Source organism: Pongo pygmaeus, chromosome 1 (assembly GCF_028885625.2).
Source record: "Pongo pygmaeus isolate AG05252 chromosome 1, NHGRI_mPonPyg2-v2.0_pri, whole genome shotgun sequence".
NCBI classification, from domain to species: domain Eukaryota; kingdom Metazoa; phylum Chordata; class Mammalia; order Primates; family Hominidae; genus Pongo; species Pongo pygmaeus.
In genome coordinates, this window is record NC_072373.2 from 80,098,275 (window position 1) to 80,119,743 (window position 21,469).

General features: G+C 32.8%; 1 protein-coding gene across 3 annotated transcripts in view; it reads left to right on the forward strand.

The window, feature by feature from the left end:
* KIFAP3 (kinesin associated protein 3) overlaps positions 1-21,469 on the forward strand; it is a 165,353-nt gene that overhangs the window by 113,860 nt on the left and 30,024 nt on the right. For all 3 annotated transcript variants that reach the window (XM_054495339.1, XM_054495347.2, XM_054495355.2), the window contains exons 17-19: positions 294-379; positions 11,656-11,845; positions 18,780-18,879. In XM_054495339.1, the coding sequence (XP_054351314.1) occupies positions 294-379; positions 11,656-11,845; positions 18,780-18,879 (376 nt within the window). The remainder of the gene's footprint in view (positions 1-293; positions 380-11,655; positions 11,846-18,779; positions 18,880-21,469) is intronic.

The following is a 21,469-nucleotide window of genomic DNA, read 5'->3' on the forward strand; positions in this document are numbered from 1 at the left end:
ATGATCCTGATGTATTCAGAAATGTGGTCTTGTACTTTCTGAGATTTACTGTCTTTGTTTTCCTTACCCATTTTTATCTAGATTTTTCTCTTTTTTATGTCCCTACTATCCCTGTTTTTCTAAACAAATGAAATATTAAGTGTTTTTGGTCATCTTGTATTAATGATTTTATTTTAAAATTTGGGTTATATTTCCATTTAGAATTTAGATTTAGAAAAATATGAGATTTTTCTAGTATTATTGACTAGCCGCAATATCAAATGTAGTTTGTATCTTTAACCATTTTTATTCAGAGGCTCCAGCATATCTCATAGACCTGATGCATGATAAGAATAATGAAATCCGAAAGGTCTGTGATAATACATTAGATATTATAGCGGTAAGTAATTATTTTTTCTACACAAAGTATAATTGACTTCATCTTGGGGTAAAAAGACATTGTAAACCTATTTTAAACAATGCATTCAGTGTAAACCCAACTTTGTATTTTGGTAAGATTCAGGATATACAATGATACTAAATTTACTTTTTAAACATTAGTAAGTTCTTTAGCTTTCAATTTTTAAGTCATTGGCTCCTTACTTAAAGATGTTTTATAGGTATTCAGAGTTCTAAGATCTACATGTCATCGCAGAGTCACTTGTTTTTCAGATAAATTATTGTATAGGAGTGGGGAGTTGGAAGACAGTTTCTGTCAAAACATTATCAATTTTGTGGTTTGGCCATTAAATTTTTTTAATAAATCAAATCTTGTATCAACTATTTTTTTCACTTAATTGATAGTTTTATTTTATACATACAGTTGTCCTTTAAGTTGCTTTGAAATGATAGGAAATACAAAAATCTTAATGTTATTCATAGTTTTGGAGGTTTTTAAAGGATACATGACTAGAGGGATATGATCAAAGGGATGATCTAAGTGTTGAGTTAGAAACTGTGAACCATGCAGACTTATTGCCAGCCATTTTGCTGCCTACCACAGTCTCCTGCCTGGATTTGGGCCTTGCACCAGGGCTGTACCAGATACTCGATTATTTTGAGTATTTTTTTATATATGGCATATACTGCTACGCACAACCAGGTTGCTTTCTTTTTTGAACTGGATTTGGCTCACCTTTAGAAAGTTTATTGAATGTAGCCTACTCAGTAGTTTTAGAAGTTTAACTTTAGCTTTTTAAACAGATCAGAATAACTTTTGTTTTAAAAAAAATCAATAACTCAGTTGGAAATCCGCTAAGTTGGATTTTCTGCTAGTGATGTAATCAGGAAACTAGACAATCACCGTTAGGAACTTCATTGTCACTTTCTCACATTTTATTTCAGAAATTCATCTTAATTTGATATCATCTGTATTTTGGATTTGACTAAGTATCTCATTACTGGTGTAGAACTAAATGGATATGTTGACATTTTAGCTTTGATTTCTAAGTCAGAATAGAGAAACTGTACATATTAAATCCTCATTCTACGAAGACATTTCACACATAGGTCACTGATCACAGGGCTTATGAATATAGAATATTTAATGTGCCTAAAGAATAATTTCATGGCTCATGTACCGTTTTCTAATAGATCACAGTGCCATTGTTGTATATAAAGTATATAGTATAAGAACAGAAACTTCTTATAGTTCTATATGTGATTATCTTACTTGAAGCAACGAGGAAAGGAGGGAGTTGTCAGTCTGTTATGCATTACATTTAGCATACTTTTTATCTACCTTCTGTCTAGGAAAGGTAGCTAGAAGATAATAATGTTTAGATTTACATATTAAGTGTATGTGGTTTAGAATGTAAGTTGATAGTTCCCAAAGGCCAACTCAGCCTTCATCTAAAAATATTTTGTATAAAATACAAATGTATTTATTATAAAATAAAAATTTTATTTCAAATAATTTCTAAACTCTGAGCTTAAGTCTCTCATCTTGAAACTGGAGTCACCCCCAACCCTGTATCTTTTCTCTTCTAGATACTGTCTTAGCTCGTCTTCTTTCTAGATCCAAAGTTTCCAAACAGTTGTCTATATTTTACTTCCTTCATTTCCGCACTTTAAACGTATGAAAATTCTGGCTTCTGCTTCCATTGCTGCATTGAAATGGTGTTCACTAAAAAGTCCATCAAGGGAGAATGTGAAGTTTTTGTTCAGTTAGCATTAGTAATGGCTAAATAACAAACTTTTTAAATTATTAGAAACCTGCTTAGCAGAGGAGTGGATGATCTCTTAAAATTCTTTTTACCTCTAGATAATGATTTCCTAGTATTCTCAGCATGACTGTATTCTATAATAATAAAAAATTCAAAAAATATATAGACAGAATGGGAATATTTGTAGCTTAAAGCAATTTACCTGTAAGAAAACAAACTTATCTGCCACTGAAGACAGACAGTGCAGAATAATACTAAGAAAAATTAGATGCCTTGAAAGCCTTGGGGAAATATACTTTCTGCAGTAAAGTACTTGTCCCCCAAATTATGCAGATACTATACTAGTGAAGATTTGTTTAATGTAGTTGGGCCCAAGCCCTCAACTGATGAATTGAAACAGATGTGCGGTGGCAGTACTCTGGATACCAAGGAGGATTACATCACTTGTTTACATGATACAGTCTCTGTGGCCTCATCAGCACATTGTCACCTGTGTGACTACGTTACTTATAGCTTGGGGAGGCAGGGAATGGTGTAGGTACAAAGAGGAGCAGGGAGGCAAGGAGAGAGAAGCCTATAGCTAGTTGGTCTTCCAAGGGAATTATAAGTCAGTTGACCATTGCCTTTTTCTCTTCCATGAAGGCAATCATGGGAATCATGAAGGGAAGAACATCACCTACCCCTCCGATGTAGAGAGCTTCTAAAACTCAATTAGATTTGTATCCTTCAGTACATCCTCAGCTTTGTGTGAAGTATTTGAGAACCTCAAAAATCCTCACCTGATATTTCTGGTTTGTCAGACATTTAATACGTGTTTATTAAGCACCTATTATGTGCCAGACACTGAGAACACAAAACTCAACAATACAAAGTTCCTTGAATATAAAAATTTACAATCTAGACCCCAGAGAACACTGAGATACTATTCTCTAAACATGTGAACTGGCGTTCCAGAAGCAGTACTACTACATGGCCTATCACTAGATTATTTGTACTAATGGCACACTGTATCTATAGGGTGTTTATAGGAAAAGGGATATAACTAGGTTCTCTGGTGAAAGACTGATTTCTGTCATCTTTCTAGCCAGTGTATGATTTAGTAGTGACATAGGTTTGTGTCACTGAGATTTTGAATGGTACGTCTTCCTTTTTTAATAACTCTTAATTATGATCATGGGCAGATTGTTTTTATTTTAATAATCTGGAATTAATAGCAAGCTCTAATATTCTAAACTTGGAAAAGTAGGTGCTACCTTCATTCCAGACAGACAAAATTGTTCTTAATAAGGCTGGTTTATTAAAATGAAAGAAACCAATATAGCTTTAAGTGTAGCTTCTACGTCACCCGTTGTTATGGTCTTTGCAAAGATAACCAAGGAAGCCTGTGTCAGAGAAAAGGTGGGCTTATTAATAATCTTGTCAGTAAGGGAGAGCACTTTAAGAAGTATCTCACAACGTCTTGAAGAGAAGTTACAGAGAAGGTTTTATAGGGTTAGGGTTAGCATTAGAACTCAAGCTTTCAAGAGCAGGGCATGGGTAAATGCTGGTCACTTTTAATTGGCATGCAAGTTGGATGTGGGAGTAATGATTTTCAAGTGAATTGCTGGCAGAAATGCCTAAAATTTTCTCTTTCCAGACCAAGCAAAACTGGTTCTTGCTTGTTTTGCAGTCTTGGTAAATTCTTTTATTTCTCAGTGTAAGTTTGATTTTTATTTCTTAATCCCATATAGTCTAATTGGGTTTAATGAGATAAATTTAGTTAGCCTTCTTTTATAGTTAATTTTTATATTTATTGCATAAACCAAAAGGCAGACATTTAGGATATTTTTCCAACTTGTTAGAATTTAAGCATATACACACATAATTTTATACATAAATGTGTGTGTCCTACCTGTTATGCATGTTACTTTATTTTTTTTTAGTTGGCAACATTTGGACTTAAAAGAACCCACACATAGTATGAAAGAAAAAAAATTATTTCTTAAATAAATTTTATTTAGTTATTTCTTTTACTTTGTGGTCAAGACTAACGGTCAACACTTGGGGCAGTCTTATTGAGAAATAGATAGTATGTGCATAAAAATCAACAACTTTATTATGTATGTTAAATTATGTGTATGTCTATCGATATTATTGGGATAAATATTTTTTAAGATATAAAAAGTATCTTGTTAGCAGCTACCACTGTAATTTTAATGAGCAACTAAATTACTCCAGACTTGCTTTAATTTAGTATGAAAAATTATATTAAATAAACCATATTACAGTCTCAATTAGGGGGCTGCCACATTAAAGGAAAAAGGAAAATCTGTTTTCCATCAGTTATGTTAGAACACAAAGCAGATCTATGTAGCTCTGTGTTATCCTATAGTGTGTTAATCAGATACAAGGTGTGACGGAAGCCAGTGACAAAGAGTTTTCCTGATAGTGAACAGGCTCTGATAATAGGCTAGTTAAGGCTTCATAATGTTTCGGTGGTTAACTAGTAAACAAAATAATGTAGGACTTCAAAAAGGATGGCACATTCCATGTAAAATCAAACCATCAGTCTTTCACGACACTCTAGAATTTATGGATACTGAGTGCTTAAAATCATAATGTCAGGAGCTAAGAGAAGGAAATAAAAAACAAAGCATGTTTTTCTTTAAATACACAATAAACTCAAGTCTCAAAGCCAAGACACCAGGGTGTACTCCTTGTGAAAAGAAGTATTTCAAAAATGAAGAAAAAACTATAATCCTAGAGTATTTCCACAAAGGCTTTGGATAGGTTTTGATGACATACCTTAGCTGTGATTCAGCTGTGACATCCTTGAATTCTCATAATTATTTTCTGATATGGGGCTGGGGGTATAGGGGAGTGAATAATAAGAAGGGACTAGAGATTGGTGGATGGAGTTAGAGAAAATTTATTTTAATGATGTATGTTGATTAAAATTTTTTGACATTGGGTTTTCATTTAAGAATTGCTTGTTAACTTTTTAAAAGAAACTCCTGTCCTACCAGTATTTTTCAGTTATTTGGGATAGTTATTTCAACAGCTTTATGAATTCATGGTAAAAATCATAGGTTTTTATTTAGAATGTTAGAGCTTAAGTAAGTCTTAGTTTTGTTTAATTTTACAAATGAAGAATCTGAGACCAAGAGAGATTAGAATACCTTTAGAAGGTTGTGTACTTCAGTTAGTAGCAGAGCTAGAACCAGAGCTCAGGTCTCCTGACTCCTAATCCAATGTTCTTTATATTATGCAGTACCACATTATTAATAGCTATAAATGCAGACGCTGAAACACAAAGAAACTCACTTTGCCATGGCTACTAAACTGTATTCATTGAGGATTCCCAGAGCACATAGAGAAGATAGAGATTCCCGAATGATGGTCCATAGGAATATGATAGAGCAAATTGTCACTGAAATGGAAAAGGGAAAAAAAATAAAAAAGGAAAGGTTTGTCCAGGAGGGGGATATAATGTTTTTAACATGTTTTATTTTGGGAAAGTACTGTATATCTTTACTTTGAGATTCTTTCTCACATTTTTTAGTCTGCAAATGACTCTTCTTTAATAAAACAGGTATAGTAGGTGGCAGTTGATTTAGTTTTAATATTTGTCCCCAAAGTGTGCTTTTGAACCTTTCCTGAAGTCTAAAACCATTGTCTTAGCCTATTAATTTACTGTACTTGGTAAATAGAATCTCAACAACCATAAGCTAAAATATTTCATTTTCAAGAAATCTGGTAAACCTTTTCAGAAACATAAACATAAATGGTCAGCATTATACAGCAAAACAATGCTCTTTCATTTGATTCTAAGTAATGTTTACTACTAAGGAAAAATAGAAGTAAAAATATTTTAATGAATATTGTGTTCCTTATGGCATATTTCATTCTAAGATGCTTTATTTGGTAAACAGTTGAAAACCTGAGGCAACATTATCACAAACTAGAGCAAACTTTTATGGCACAAGTCCAATATCTTAATAATGTTTCATACTTAGCCTGCAAATTTTTTAAACACATATTTTAAAATATTTTCCAGTTATCCATTAATATTGGAGTTAAGATAGTCATTGAAAACTGGTGGGATATAGTATTGTGGTTCTATCTTGCTAAAGTTTTTATAGGTATTTTTCCTGTAATTTTCCATTTTCAACAATGAAAATATTACTTTTATAATCATGAAACTCCAAATATTATTTCAAAGTTATGTTATGACTCTTTAAGACTTTAAACGGAAAAACTTTTAAGGCTTTCATACTGTTAAGCCAAGGTTTTTTTTTTTTTTTTTAGCCATTTTCCGTCTATGATCTATAACAAAGAACCATACACACATATTTAATTTCAAGGCCACCTCTTATGAAAACTCTGCTTGCCAATGTAGTAGATTCATCATAGTAGGATTCTGGAATCATTGTTGGATCTTTTGCAAGATATAATTTTCAATATCCTAAATACACAGTTTGATATAGAATAAAATGTGCTGTGTCGTATTTCCTGAGAGAAGAGCTGTTTTGCTTCTTTTTTAGAGCTGAGAAAATAATTATGGTATTTTTACTGTGATCCTGTAAACAATAATGCATGTTAATTAGTATGTTAGTCATAGAAATTAAACCTATTGTTTTATAGTACGAAATGCTTAAAAGTTAGAATACAATTATTTTAAGTAAGAAAATGATAGTACAGTCTATATCATTGCTACCATACTTTTTAGGCTTATAATGTCAAGAGATGCACTGGTTCTATACAATAATTCAATCAAAAACTGATAAGGTGAAAATTTTAAAGGAATGTGTAAGGGCAGTCATTACATTTGGTGCTAGGTTCTGTGCTGACTCACTGCCTTGGAAGATCAGTTTTACCAAGAAAATATCAAAAGTTAGTCATGGATGCTCATGGATATTTTTGGTTTGTGTGTTTGGACTTTTGTCAAATAGATTTGATAATCTCTTTAAACTGAGCCTTGTATGTATAAGTTTATTAATAAGAATAATGATGTGAGCTCGTAGGGTGATAAGAAGGCTAAAGTTAGAAGGGCAATTGTTTATGAAGAAACTTCTTTGTTACACATTTTTACATTTATTAGATATATTTTTGTTATTGTTAAATTAGGATAATCTTAACAGAGGGTGTGAAATGATAACTCGGAGTAAGCAGGATTTTTGTTTGTTTTTGCAAAGCATTACTTCCTAGGCTAAATACATTTTGTGGAAATGTAGTTTAAGGATATTTTTATTTTAGATATTACCTACCTCTGTAACATTTCACAGGTATTAGCAGGAGTCAAGTTTTACTCTCACTGGAATAGCAGACTGCATATTTTATATGCTTTGGGCACTTGACTGAATTTTAACTCCTGTTCTTACACCAGGAATGAATATGCTTGAAATTTAAATTACAATGAAATCATCAGATCGTATGATTTTTCTTTTTCCTTGAAGGAATACCCCTTCGTTCAGATAATTCAATCAGATTTAAATTTTCCTACCAAAATGAAAAATTAGTTTTATGCCTCTTCCCAAGTGAAACAAGCTACTTACTATTCTTTAAAAAAATAACATTCAAATTAGTTCTGTATTTAATGTGGACTTACTAGGATTTCTAGTATTTTATAAAGCATATTCTGAGAGTTTTGGTAACCTGCAACCAACTTATTTTTTAGAAAAAAAAGCCAATTAGTATGGACAATTTGTCCACATTATCATTTTGCTTTTTAATGTATTAAATGTCTTACCCCAATGGAGATAATAAATTTATCCTTTCTTTCTACTGTATGGTTATGTGATCACTCTTTGTAAATTATCTGGCCATTTCTAATATGACAATATCCTTCTGCAGCTAACTTTAATTGAGCACATACACAGACACACATATGGCAACAAAAAGTGTACTCTTGTGAAGTTATATGAATCTTAAAGGGGTTCACAGTTATATTTAGCATTTAGGCTAAATTACTTTGAAGCTGATCATATGCCGATATTACATAATGAGGCATCGCTTGGTATTTTATTTAATTTTGGAAGCCCAAAGTGAACCACAAAACTGCTTGTAAACAACATCTCTGTGCATATTATTTTTCAACTCCCTTTTTTCCCAATACCCACCCAAGTATGGCCAGCTCAGTAAGAGCATGATTGAGAATATGATAGGGTAATATACTTACCAGACCAGAAGCTACTTCTTTCAATATCACTCCTTGGTCAACAACTTCCTCCCATATCACTGCTTGCTTACGAAATCTTAGAACTGAAAGTTGTCCCTGGGGGTTATTTGTTATATTCTCATTCAATAAAGAATCCATTCTGCAGGATCCCTGACAAATGTTCATTTATCCTCTGTTTAACTGCCTCTTCCACATTGCTGGCCCGAGGCTTACAGTGCTGTAGTAGCCACAGCCAGCTATGTACCCTGGATCAAGTTACTTCAGTGTTCTGGGCCTCATTTTCTCATTTGTAAGATGTTGATAATTATAGTACTTATGTCGGAGAGCCGTTACTTGAATTAATTAAGGTAATGGCTAACATTTATTAAGTGTTCTCAATATAAGTTATCTAAATGCTTTATATGTATTATCTCCTTTTGGCAGAATAATTTGTGTGTGATCAGTGATTGGGTGGTTGTATAAATTACCATCACATTCAGTCACTGTGACCACATCAATAATACTAAGGAGGTATGGCATTTGGATTTATTATTTATATCTGAATAGTCTATTTCAAGTATAGTTTAATATCAGATTTAACTGACGTAAAGATCTTCAGTTGTTTAATTATTAAAACTCTATCAGTTGAATAAAAAATGTTTATTATTTTTACATAATGTTTATGATAGCTCTTAATTTTATGCAACTTAATTTTAAAAAATAATATTAGGAAATAGATTGATGACTAATAGAAATGTTAATAGATAACTATTAGAAAAGAAGTCCCGGCCAGACACAGTGGCTCACGCCTGTAATCCCAGTACATTGGGAGGCCGAGGCAGGCAGATTACCTGAGGTCAGGAGTTCAAGACCAGCCTGGCCAACATGGTGAAACTCCATCTCTACCAAAAATATAAAAATTAGCTGGGTGGTGGTGGCAGGCACCTGTAATCCCAGCTATTCTGGAGGCTGAGGCACAAGAACCACTTTAACCCAGGAGGCAGAGGTTTCAGTGAGCTGAGATCGTGCCACCACGCTCCAGCATGGGTAACAGCAAGACTCCATCTCAAAAAAAAAAAGGAAAAAGAAAAGAAGTACCATTATTGGGTATATACCCAAAGGAATATACATTGTTCTACCATAAAGAGACATGCACGTGCATGTTAATTGCAGCACTGCTTACAATAAGCAAAGACATGTAATCAACCTAAATGCCCATCAACAGTAGACTGGCTAAAGAAAATGTTATACATATACACCATGGACTATTACACAGCCATAAAAAAGAACGAGATCATGTCCTTTGCAGCAACATGGATGGAGCTGGAGGCCATTATCCTGAGTAAACTAACACAGGAACAGAAAACCAAATACCACATGCTCTCACTTGTAAATGGGTGCTAAACATTGAGTATACATGAACACAAAGAAGGGAACAAGAGACATCACGACCTGCTTGAGGGTGGAGGGTGGGAGGAGAGTCAGGACTGAAAAACTACCTATTTGGTACTATGCTTATTACCTGGGTGACAATCTGTACACCAAACCCCCATTACACACAGTTTACCTATATAACAAATCTGCACATGTATCCCTGAACCTAAAATAAAAATTAAAAAGAAAATCAAGTTTAGTAATTTGGTAGCAAAATTGTCACTAGCAGTACTATAGTCAAAAAATATCCTCTACCTTCCCCAACTTCAGTTGAAAGTGAGCATCTATATATTTTTTAAATGTACATTATAGCACATGCAATCTGACAACTGACACTGCTGGGATTTGCTGATAATGTGAAACTTGAACAAGTTATAATTTTAACAAAATTACAATAATAATTACATTTATTATAAAGTCTCAGATTTTATTTTTATATCCCAGAAATGTATTATGTGATAGTGATTTTGATTTGAGTCTCAGCTTGAGTTGAAAAATTGCTTAGCATTTAACTAAAATATGTATTTGGTCTACCTCCTGGTTTTTGTGATCACCTTAATAGTGCTATTACCCTGCATCCTTCTAACTCCTTTTTAGACAGCTGTAACCAAATGTGTTTAAAGATATGACAGAGGAATTTAAAACCAAGAACTCTAACAATGACATGAAATATCTGAAGCCTTTTATTTTCTATCCATGCTATCATTTCTGCTATCCGTTGTTAAAGCAATACACTACTCAGTAGTAGCTGCAACCTATGGGACAAGTAGTAGATGGAGAAGTTCTGCTGTAGCTTACAGTAATTTGCCTATTTGTCCTTCAAAACCATTCACCAAGAACTTTATCTCTGACAAGTGTTACAGATACACCTGTCAGTGACTCTGACAAATGTTACAGATACACCTGTCAGTGAATAACCCAATCTTGCTCCATAGGAGTTTATGATCAAAACAAGAAGCATTTAAAGAAATAATTACAACTAAATAAGATAAGATCATTAATTTGTGGTTGGAACAAAAATTAAATTCAATTCTGATATTTGTTTTCTGTAGTAAACCATTTTAGCAGCTAAAACAATACTTTAACAGTACTTCCCCCAGTGTTATCTAGACTAAAAGATACAGCAAAATATGTTATTTTATGCTAACTACCTGTCATTAGTGCCACAAATGCAGTTGACTCTTGAACAACACAGGTGTTAGGGGACCAATCCCCCTACGCAGTTGAAAATCCATGTATAACTTTTAACTCCCCGAAAACATAAACTAATAGCCTACTGTTAACTGGAAGCCTTACTAATAGCATAAACAGTTGATTAACACATATTTTGTATATGTATTATATACTGTATTCTTACAATAAAGTAAGCTAGAGAAAGGAATATTTTTAAGAAAATCATAAGGAAGAGAAAATATATTTACTATTCACCAAGTGGAAGTGAATCATCATAAAGATCTTCATCCTCATTGTCTTCACATTGAGTAGGCTGAGGAGGAGAAAGAAGAGGAGGGCTTGGTTTTGCTGTCTCAGGGGTGGCAGAGGTGGAGCAAAAATCCGTGTATAAGTGGACCTGTGCAATTGAAATCCATTTTGTTCTCAGGTCAACTTTCATTATAGTCACAAGAACTCTTTGGAAACTGAAGTCTTACTGCTTGCTTAAATTCTGGCAATATTTATGTAATATTAAATAAGAATTTATGAAATTTAAACTTTTCTAGTGTTTGCCATTGCCATTAGTGATCGATAATACAAACACAGACTTCTTTATGTACGTAATTGCTTTTCGTTGGCTATTATATAAAATAATCCTGAACAGGTATTTTTAGTGCTTCCTCTGACCCAATGAAGGCCCCCCAAAATTCTCAAGAGATAAAAATATTGCCGTCTGAGTGCCAAGTGAGTTAGCTTATATAATAACAGTTGACTGTTTGTTTTCAATAGGAATATGATGAAGAATGGGCTAAGAAAATTCAGAGTGAAAAGTTTCGCTGGCATAACTCTCAGTGGCTGGAGATGGTAGAGAGTCGTCAGATGGATGAGAGTGAGCAGTACTTGTATGGTGATGATCGAATTGAGCCATACATTCATGAAGGAGATATTCTCGAAAGACCTGACCTTTTCTACAACTCAGGTGATAACCAAAGCGAAAATAAACAGGTTATATGCTATGAATAGAGATTTTAGTCAGCCAGCCTTGCACATTCCCAAGCTTAATAAGCACTTCTTTTAGTTTATGAATTGTCTGCTAATGATTTTAGATGTAACATCTATATATAATAAGCAAACCTATTAACTTACCACTTTTTTTCCAAGTTAGTCTTTGATGGAATCTCCCTAAAACACTGTAGCCAGGAAAATTAATTGTTCTTAGAAGTTTATTAATTGCTAGAATGTGTAACTTAAATGGACAACTTCAAGATTTCTGACTTCTGTTCAAAAATGTAATATTCATTTTTCTTCTGCATTTATTAAATGCATAATTTATTCATCATTTGTTTTCCAAGGTATTTAATCTTAACAGTTTAATTTTGTCATGGTTTTGCTTTAGTTTCAAACTACCAAACTCTATATGGTAACTTTGGGGATGATTTAGGCACTTTAGAGTAATTGTTTATTCTTTCTAAAGTATGCTAATGTTTTTAAGGTAAAATTTAATATTTATGTAAATCTTACATGTATTATAACCTTTTTGATTCTGCATTACTACCTTTTTCCAAGGATGAGTTTGACACAAAGATTGGTAAGTTTTTGCATATTCCAGCTCTCACTGTTGTGTACTGTTGCCAACATTAATATTACTTCATTGAAGTCATTTAGTTGAGGAGAGGAAGGAAAGGATTTCTATAATAATTAAAATCTCTAGCAAGTTGAAGATAAAAATCATTAAGGTGATTATATATGAATTAGTGACTCACGTTTTTTTCTACTATGTTGTTTCTACTATGCATTTAGTGTTCTCAGTATATGTTCTCTAAATATTTTGTGTATTATCTCATTTTATCTGAACAATTTGATCAATGATTGATGATTATGTAAATTACTATTACATCTGATCACTGTACTCACATTAATAATACCACTCACATTTTCATTCATGTGTTTTCTTAATTGCGTATTGTGCAAATTTTCCATAGATATTATGTATTATTTTTTGTATTTGGTATAGATATTTAAATCATGGAAAACTTATGCTTTACTCTGAAAATCAAATAGATTTCTTCCTAACTGAACTTTACAGTAGTTATGAAATGCTGCTTTGTGTTTCAAACCAGATGGAGTAGATCATTAATTTCAACCAAACAGAATTTCTTAGTTCGGTAATGGCAAACAGCTGTTCCTTACATATTCAGTGTTCATGAAGTAAGATGATGTAAAATATATATGATGCGAATTTTTTTAATAGAAATCAGAATATTCTTGGAATCAAGTTTCTTGCTTTGAAGATTGATAGCTACCTTTCATAATGAATCAATTACCAGTTTCCAAAACCAGATAAAGCTATTAACCACCTCAGTATTCATCATTGTTGTTTTAATACAATTAAAATTTCAAAACAGATTTCTAAACAGTTATACCACATTTCCAAAATTAATTTAAATTAACCTCTTAAAGTGAAAATCCTAAATATTTTTCTGATACTTTATAATTACAATGTATAAGTTATGCTTTTGTGAGAAAACAGTTATGTATATTTTCATACACCAAACTTAGAAACATTTAGGTTTTTTTATCTGTAGCCTGATGATATGATAGACATTTGACAGTAGAAATTACATGCTGTGAGTCTAAAACTAAATTTCTTATAGCAAGCAATTTTTTTTAGTTTAGTAATTGTTTTACCTACATCATTTTCCATGGATAGTCCGTGGACTAAATGAATCCCTGTAGCATTTCTTGATGTGTCTCATGGAAATCTAGATAATATCAGCCTCCTCCTTTCCTTTATTGTGTATGATTGTAGCTTCAGAAAACATCAGATAAATTTGTACTACTGCAGATTTGTTTGAATGCTTGAGCCATGTTTTTAAGCCTCTGGGTCTCCCTGAAAATTTAGGCTGTTTCTGATAAGAACAGCTTTAGCAGCTTTTCAGCCACAGAGGTTAAACTGAGAGGCTCATAATTCCCTGAGTCTTATCTTTTACTTTAAAATGAAATGGCATCTGCTATTTTCTAGTCATTAGCATCACTCTCTGTATTTTCAGACTATTTAATAGTCAAATGTATATGATTCTCCCATGTTTTTAAAAAAACAATCTTAGTATTATCATGTGAAATACAAAACTAGCATCTCCTTTAGTTACAGTATTTTTTACTTAGTCTAAAATTATTGTGATTGTAGTCACTACTTAGTATCCTTTGCTATTATGAAAATGAAGCTGTTTGCTTTAGTACTTTTACCCATAGAGGAAATATTTTGTCATTTATAAAGCCGTATTGCTACTACATATATCTAAATGACTTTTTATTTTTTAATTGTTCTTCATTAATTGTAGTGAATCTTATTCTTAGTATGTGAATGTATTACTGGAATATGAAGCTTAAAATAGTTTGTTCTATCTCAGGAATATTGTAAAAAACATAGTTTTCATACTACCTATGTATTTCTGTGATCTGTCTTGTAAAGTATAGTCAAATAAATTATTAATAAGATTTATCATTTTAGTTATTTCTTTTTCTCATACTCTACACTATTGACATCTATTTTCTCCCATACAGTCACAATTTCACCTTTAGCTAGTTCACCAAAGAGCCCAATATTATGTTTTCATTTGACTTTAAGAAATAAAAAGAGGTCGGGCATGGTGGCTCACAGCTCTAATGCCAGCACTTTGAGAGGCCAAGGCAGGAGGGTTGTTTGAGGCCAGGAGTTCAAGACTAGTCTGGTCAATGTAGTGAGACTTCATCTCTACCAAAAAAAGAAAAGAAAAAGAAATTACCCAGGCATAGTGGCATGTGCCTGTAGTCCTAGCTACTCAGAAGGCTGAGGTGAGGGGATTACTTGAGTTTTAAGAGCTCTGGATTATAGTGAGCTATGCCAATCAGGTGTCCCCACTAAGTTGAGCATCAGTATGGTGACCTCCTGGGAGTTGGAGACCACCAGATTGCCTAAGGAAGGGTGAACTGGCCCAGATCCAAAAGGGGTTAAGTCAAAACTCCCATGCTGATCAGTAGTGAGATCATGCCTGTGAACAGCCACTGCACTCCAACCTGAGCCAATTATTAATAGCAAGACCCTGTCTCTTTAAGAAAAAAAGTTGGCCTGGCACAGTGGCTCATGCTTGTAATCCCAGCACTTTGGGTGGCCAAGGCAAGTGGATCACTTGAGGTCAGGAGTTCGAGACCAGCCTAGCCAACATGGTGAAACCCCGTCTCTACTGAAAATACAAAAATTAGCCAGATGTAGTAGCACACGCCTGTAATCCCAGCTATTCGGGAGGCTGAGACAGGAGAATCGCTTGAACCCGGAGGCGGAGGTTGCAGTGTGCCAAGATCATGCCACTGCACACCAGCCTGGGCAACAAAGCGAGACTCCATCTCAAAAAGAAAAAGAGTTAAAAAAAAAAAAAAAGAACTGTATTTCAGTAAGAATATATGATATACAAGATAATATATAAGAAGATATTGAGTTTTTGTATTTTTTTAAATTCACAATGTTTATAAGCCAGTTTTTTAAAACTGGCTTTCAGAAATCAGAAGGTTGATAAATTACCTGTGTTGACAACAAATTTGCTTTGGTTTCATCACTGTTCTAGTATATGCTCTGTTTTGTTCATAACTGTCTTTATCATCTTAACTTGGGGCATCTCAGAAAGGCGTGCTTTATAACTGTGGTCTAAAAGGTTTTATATAATTGAGTACTGTAAATGTGTATAATACTCTATAGCTTAGAGTGTTATGGTGTATATCATCTGTGTACCCTGTTTGTTCTCTGGTCATTTAAATGTTACATGAAATACTTTAGTTCCTTGTTAGTATCTTTGAAACCACAAGTATAGAGTAGGAATTTAAGACACTCCTAGATTTATTTGGAGAATAAATAAGAAGCTATGATTCTTTTTAAATATTTCCCTAAAAGAATTAATTTTGGTGGAACCATGTTAAGAAAAAATTAGATGTTTCCAAAGAAGTTGAGGTGCTTGAGATGAGAGGCTTTAACGGAATTTTTATACCTCATTCTAGTAAAGAAAGATTACTCATATGTCAGAGCTGCCTAACTTTTGTCAAGCCATAAAGGGCACTGTAGAAGCTGCAGTTTACTGAATCAACCACAGTGTCCTAGGAAAATTAAAAATGAAGTTGGGCACTGTAGCTCACACCTATACTCCCAGCACTTTGGGAGGCGGAGGCAAGAGGGATCACTTAAGGCCAGAAGTTCAAGACCAGCCTGGGCAATACCCCGTCTCTACAACAAATTTTAAAAATTAGCCAGATGTGGTGGTACACATCCCTGTAGTCCCAGCTACTCAGGAGGATCACTTGAACCCAGGAGTTTGAGGCTGCAGTGAGCTGTGATTGTACCACTGCACTCCAGCCTGTGCAACAGAGCAAGACCCTGTGTCTAAAAAAAAAAAAAAAAAAAAAGAACTTCAGACGTATAAATTTACTCTTTTTTTATTCACATAAGAGTAGACATATTATTGAACTAGTTGTATTCTGGATTGATAAAATTTCTGGCTGAATCTTTAAAGTAAAAAATTTTTAATTTGATCACTATTTGATGATTGCCCATTTTCTAGTGCCCTGTATTCTATTTGTCCTTTTGCTATTCATTGTTCCCTTTGAAGACAATAGGCATTCTGAATCAAAAATAAGATGTTGAGAATTTGGTCAGATTTTTACTTAATTTCTACCTAATCCGGATCACTTCACTATGTCATATTTTATAAACTTTTTTACATAATTCACGTATCTTTTTATTTGGCTTTATTTATGAAAATTTCTTAGTGTTAAATTCTTTTATTTTATTGGCATGCCAAATATCTTTGTGTGTGTTTTCCACGTGTGGCATATATTTTATTTTGGCATTTTACTTAGCTTTGTTCCTCTAAAATTGGCAGGTTTCTTAAACTCTGATTCTCAATTCTTTGGTTTTAATTTAACAGAGGAACTTGTTGATTTTTGTGTTCTTAACCTCGTTAGTTTTAGCCACTTTCACAAAATCCCAGCCATTTTTAAAAAGTTTACCATATAAAATCACAAATTTTTATATGACTAGAATCCACATAAAATTGATTTTTTTACATTGCTTTACTATCAGTCTGTGGTGTCTTGTCATTTTCCATGATTTCATTTTTTTGTAACTTTTCAGTGTTTAGCTGGTCTTTTTGATTTATAGAAACTTTAACTTCTAGTGGACATAAAAACTGGATTAAATATTACTGACACTTTCAGTATAAACTCAAGCAATCTCTTAAGTATTTTAAATTAGTAAAGTAGTAGGACAAATACCAAAGGCGTCCATTAACAATTTGACAAATAATAATATGTCATTAATATATGATGTGTAACAAATGGATATATGTATCAAATGAGTAGTATGGGAGTCTTATGGAAATACAAATTACCCCACTTAATTCGTTTGCCAACTGTATTACTTAGTTTTACCATTCACTCAATTTTTAAGACCCTTATTCCTCAAACAGATTTCGTCATTTAACTATTACCTGTCTTTCCAGACTCAAATCTGTTACACTTCTGCCTCCTCCCCTCAAAGTAGAATTTTCTGACCCCTCTATAGCTTTTACTGCCTCCACACTTATTTGGTACTTATATCCATTCCTTCTGTATATCATTTATTATAAATTACATTTTAATTGCATCTTAAGTGTCTGTCTTATATTTCACTTAAACTAAAATTCTTAAAAACAGAGGTTATGTATTGTAATTTTATACATTTCCCACAGGACCTAGCACAGTATTATGCATGTGCTAAGTATAAAATAATCATTTGGTGATTGAATAATTTGCCTATACTGTGTGCCAAATGTATAAACAATGTGGTGGGTATGACCTAGCTAATGTTTATCTGCAGGCTACTCAACAACCCAGCATACTTTCAGAAAAGGAAACTTTGAAAGGCCTCAAAGCTATCCAAATAGTTATTACAAAAGCAATATACTAACGTATTTGTTCTATTCATTGAACAGCTCTGAAGCCATCACTTAGATCTTTTTTTCCTTAGATTCTTTTTATTCTTAACTTATTCATAATTCTATCAAAAATAGGTTATCTAGATTCTTAGATTGGAACAAATGAGAAAGTAGTATAACTCTATAATCAGGAAAATGTCTTAACAAATACTTAAATTTAGGTAAAGAAGCACTTTATAAGCAAAGAAAAAAAGCATACTAGTATAGAGCTATTTAGCATAGGTAATCAGATATATCTCACAACCCTAGGGACTGTACAATATTTAGTATTTATAATGAATATTGAATAATCAAGGAATATTTATGTATAGTATATCCTTTTAAGAATATAAGGAGTGTAAACTATATGAAGATTTCTAATGTAAGTTTGTGCGTGTGTTTTAATGTCTGGCACTTAAACTGTCAAGTATTGCTTATTTAGAAATTCACTTATTTTATTTGGTATATCTGATTCCCTAATCATGCTACACTAATAAAGCTATGAAATACAATAAAGTATTACCCTTTACCAATACCAAACTATTTAATACCTCCTTGCCTTTATTTGTTCTATTTCCTTAGCCTGAACCATCCTTACTGTCTGTCCCCACCTTGCTTCCCTTCCTTATCTTTTTCTTCCTTCTCCATACGAGACCATAAGCCTGCTTGAAGGCAGAGACTAATTCCTCTCTGTACTCATATAATGCCAAATACATAGTAGATTCTCAATGAATGTTCAGTTGTTGTGCTGCATTATTGTGAACCAGTACTTAAGGTACATACAGTTGTCTGTTCATACTCCCAGAGAGAACAGCATGTCATGCTAACATTTTTCTTTATAGATTAAATATACAAGTTATTTTCTTATTGTATTGCTTGATAGACTGGTTTTTCCTACACATGTGTTTTACTGGTTACCATTTTTTTTCTTTCTAGATGGATTAATTGCCTCTGAAGGAGCCATAAGTCCCGATTTCTTCAATGATTACCACCTTCAAAATGGAGATGTCGTTGGGCAGCATTCATTTCCTGGCAGGTAAACAGTTTTCCAGGAAAAATCTAATGTGTGGTATCTGTTGCTTTTGGAAAACTAAAATCCTCTTCACTCTCCATTTCCCTTCTTTTTCATTAAGAGGGGAAAAAAAACCCCTCAATCTTTTCAAGGGCATGTTTGTTTGATTTTAAATTAACTTACGAAGTCACATTTTCTGTATTTAAAAAATGGAGATCACAAGGCCGGGTGCGGTGGCTCACGCCTGTAATCCCAGCACTTTGGGAAGCCGAGGCAGGCAGATCACGAGGTCAGGAGATCGAGACCATCCTGGCTAACATGGTGAAACCCCGTCTCTACTAAAAGTACAAAAAATTAGCCTGGTGTGGTGGCGGGCGCCTGTAGTCCCAGCTACTCAAGAGGCTGAGGCAGGAGAATGGTGTGAACCCGGGAGGCGGAGCTTACAGTGAGCCGAGATCATGCCACTGCACTCCAGCCTGGGCGACAGAGCGAGACTCATCTCAAAAAAAAGAGAAAGGGGATCACAGATCTAAAAATATGCTCTTCAAGTTGGAAAATAGAGATTGTCTCTTGACACAAACAATACTTTTGCCTAATTAATGGATGCAGATTGTTTCTGAGTGTTTTCCAAAGCCATTAGAATATAAAATGAGAACAGAAGACGTGTATTTTAACAATTACCCAAGACATAGCTGTTTTTAAAAAGTTGGTGCTTTTATTAAATTGAAGACTTTTCCTCCCTAGATGGCATTTTATTAAAATATTTAAGAGAAAAAAAAAGTCAGGCCAGTATTGTTTTGCAATTATAATAAAGTTCCCCACAGCATATATCCAGCTTTATTACATAATAATATAATAGATTTTAAAAATCTCGCCAGAAAGTATAAACAATATTTTTCTCTTCATATCATTCCTAGAGGTGTAATATTTTGATTAAGGCTGACCGTTGACATTTCACATTAAGCTAGTCCAGTGAACAGTTACAGTGTTATTTTCCCTTAAGCCTATTAATTTTCATTAAATTATTAATTTTTTTCTTCTTAAATTCTACTTTTCATTAGGATAAGCTATTTTCTATGTGTAAGATATGTTCATGTATTTTTTAAATGAACAATACAGTTGTGACCAATGTGCAATAACTCTTAATGATCACTTGTAATGTTATTTTAATACTAATTAAAGTAATTTCAACCATTATCGATTATCCATTGTATATAATCTGTTTTACAAATATTCATCTTATTTATTTTAACTTGCACAGCAACATTTTAAAACAAGTATTATTGTATGTTTTACTGATGAAATCACAGCTCTAAAAATTCAAGATTAACTAACCAATTCACACAAGTAGGATGATGGAGCAAAAATTTGAACTCAGGTGTATGTATCACCAAAGTTTATGTTCTTTCCAGTATAACATGCTGCCTCATTTGGAGGACACAAAACATACTGTAGTGATTTTTCAGCTTTTTGATCACAACCCGTATTAAAAGAAATACCTTTCATATTTGAACTTAATGCATACATACATATTTGTTATATACATATACATGTATCTACCTGTACATATATATGTAAATTGTTTACATATCTTTATCTACCTATATATACATGTAAAACAAAAATTTCTTAAAATGGTACTCTACCTGTAATACACAATTATATTTTATTATATTCCATTTCCTGTTTTAAATGCAAACTGCAACTCACTAAATTGATTTTACAACTTGCTGATGGTCATGACCCAAAGTTTAAAAGTATAGTGGAAAATCATAGGAGTATTACATGAAATGTAATAACCTTATGTGTAGTTCAGTGTTCTGTAGTGTACTTTAAATAAATAGTAGCCCTTTAAAAATTGTTTCATCTGTGTACTAGATTGTCATAGTAAGAAACACCTTGCCTTAGGAAATAAAAGCTAAACATGGTTAAATACTAGAAAGCATATGGCTTTTGATTACTTCTGATGCTTCTGGCTTTATTAGCTATAATTATTTAAATAGAGGCTCTGTTTAATCATTATAAATACTGTACTCTATCAGGTGACAATTCACTGTACAAATGTTTTCTGAAACATAATTGGGAAAGGAGGAAATGATTTAGATATGTGATCTTAATATTTATATTGAAAAATTTTGCTTATAGCATTTATAAGATTAATTATTCTGCCATTTATGTTTTACTTTTAGCAAAACATTATTTTTATATCTCCTGCAGATACTGTGAATCTAAAGAAAACCAACTGCTATAAATCATGCATTACTTATTTGAGAAAGACTTGCTTTTTTTAAATTTAATTATGTGACTTTTAAAAAACTAAACATTTTCACTAAAATATAGAAAACAATCCTTTTTTGCTCAATTCAGCAAAATCTGTAATTTCTAGTATTAAAAAATGATTACTTTATAAAATAATAAAAGTTTTGAGAGAGATAAATGTATTCCACAAGTTATGTACTGGGTCCAAAGATTTCAGGATTTTATTCCTCCATTCTGTTAATAAGATTTTTTTATATGACTTTGGGAAAATCCTTTTACCTTTGTACCTTTACTTTCTTTTCAAAAGTAAAAATATTTAAGTAGCTTCTTTTACTTCACAAAAGACATATCCCAG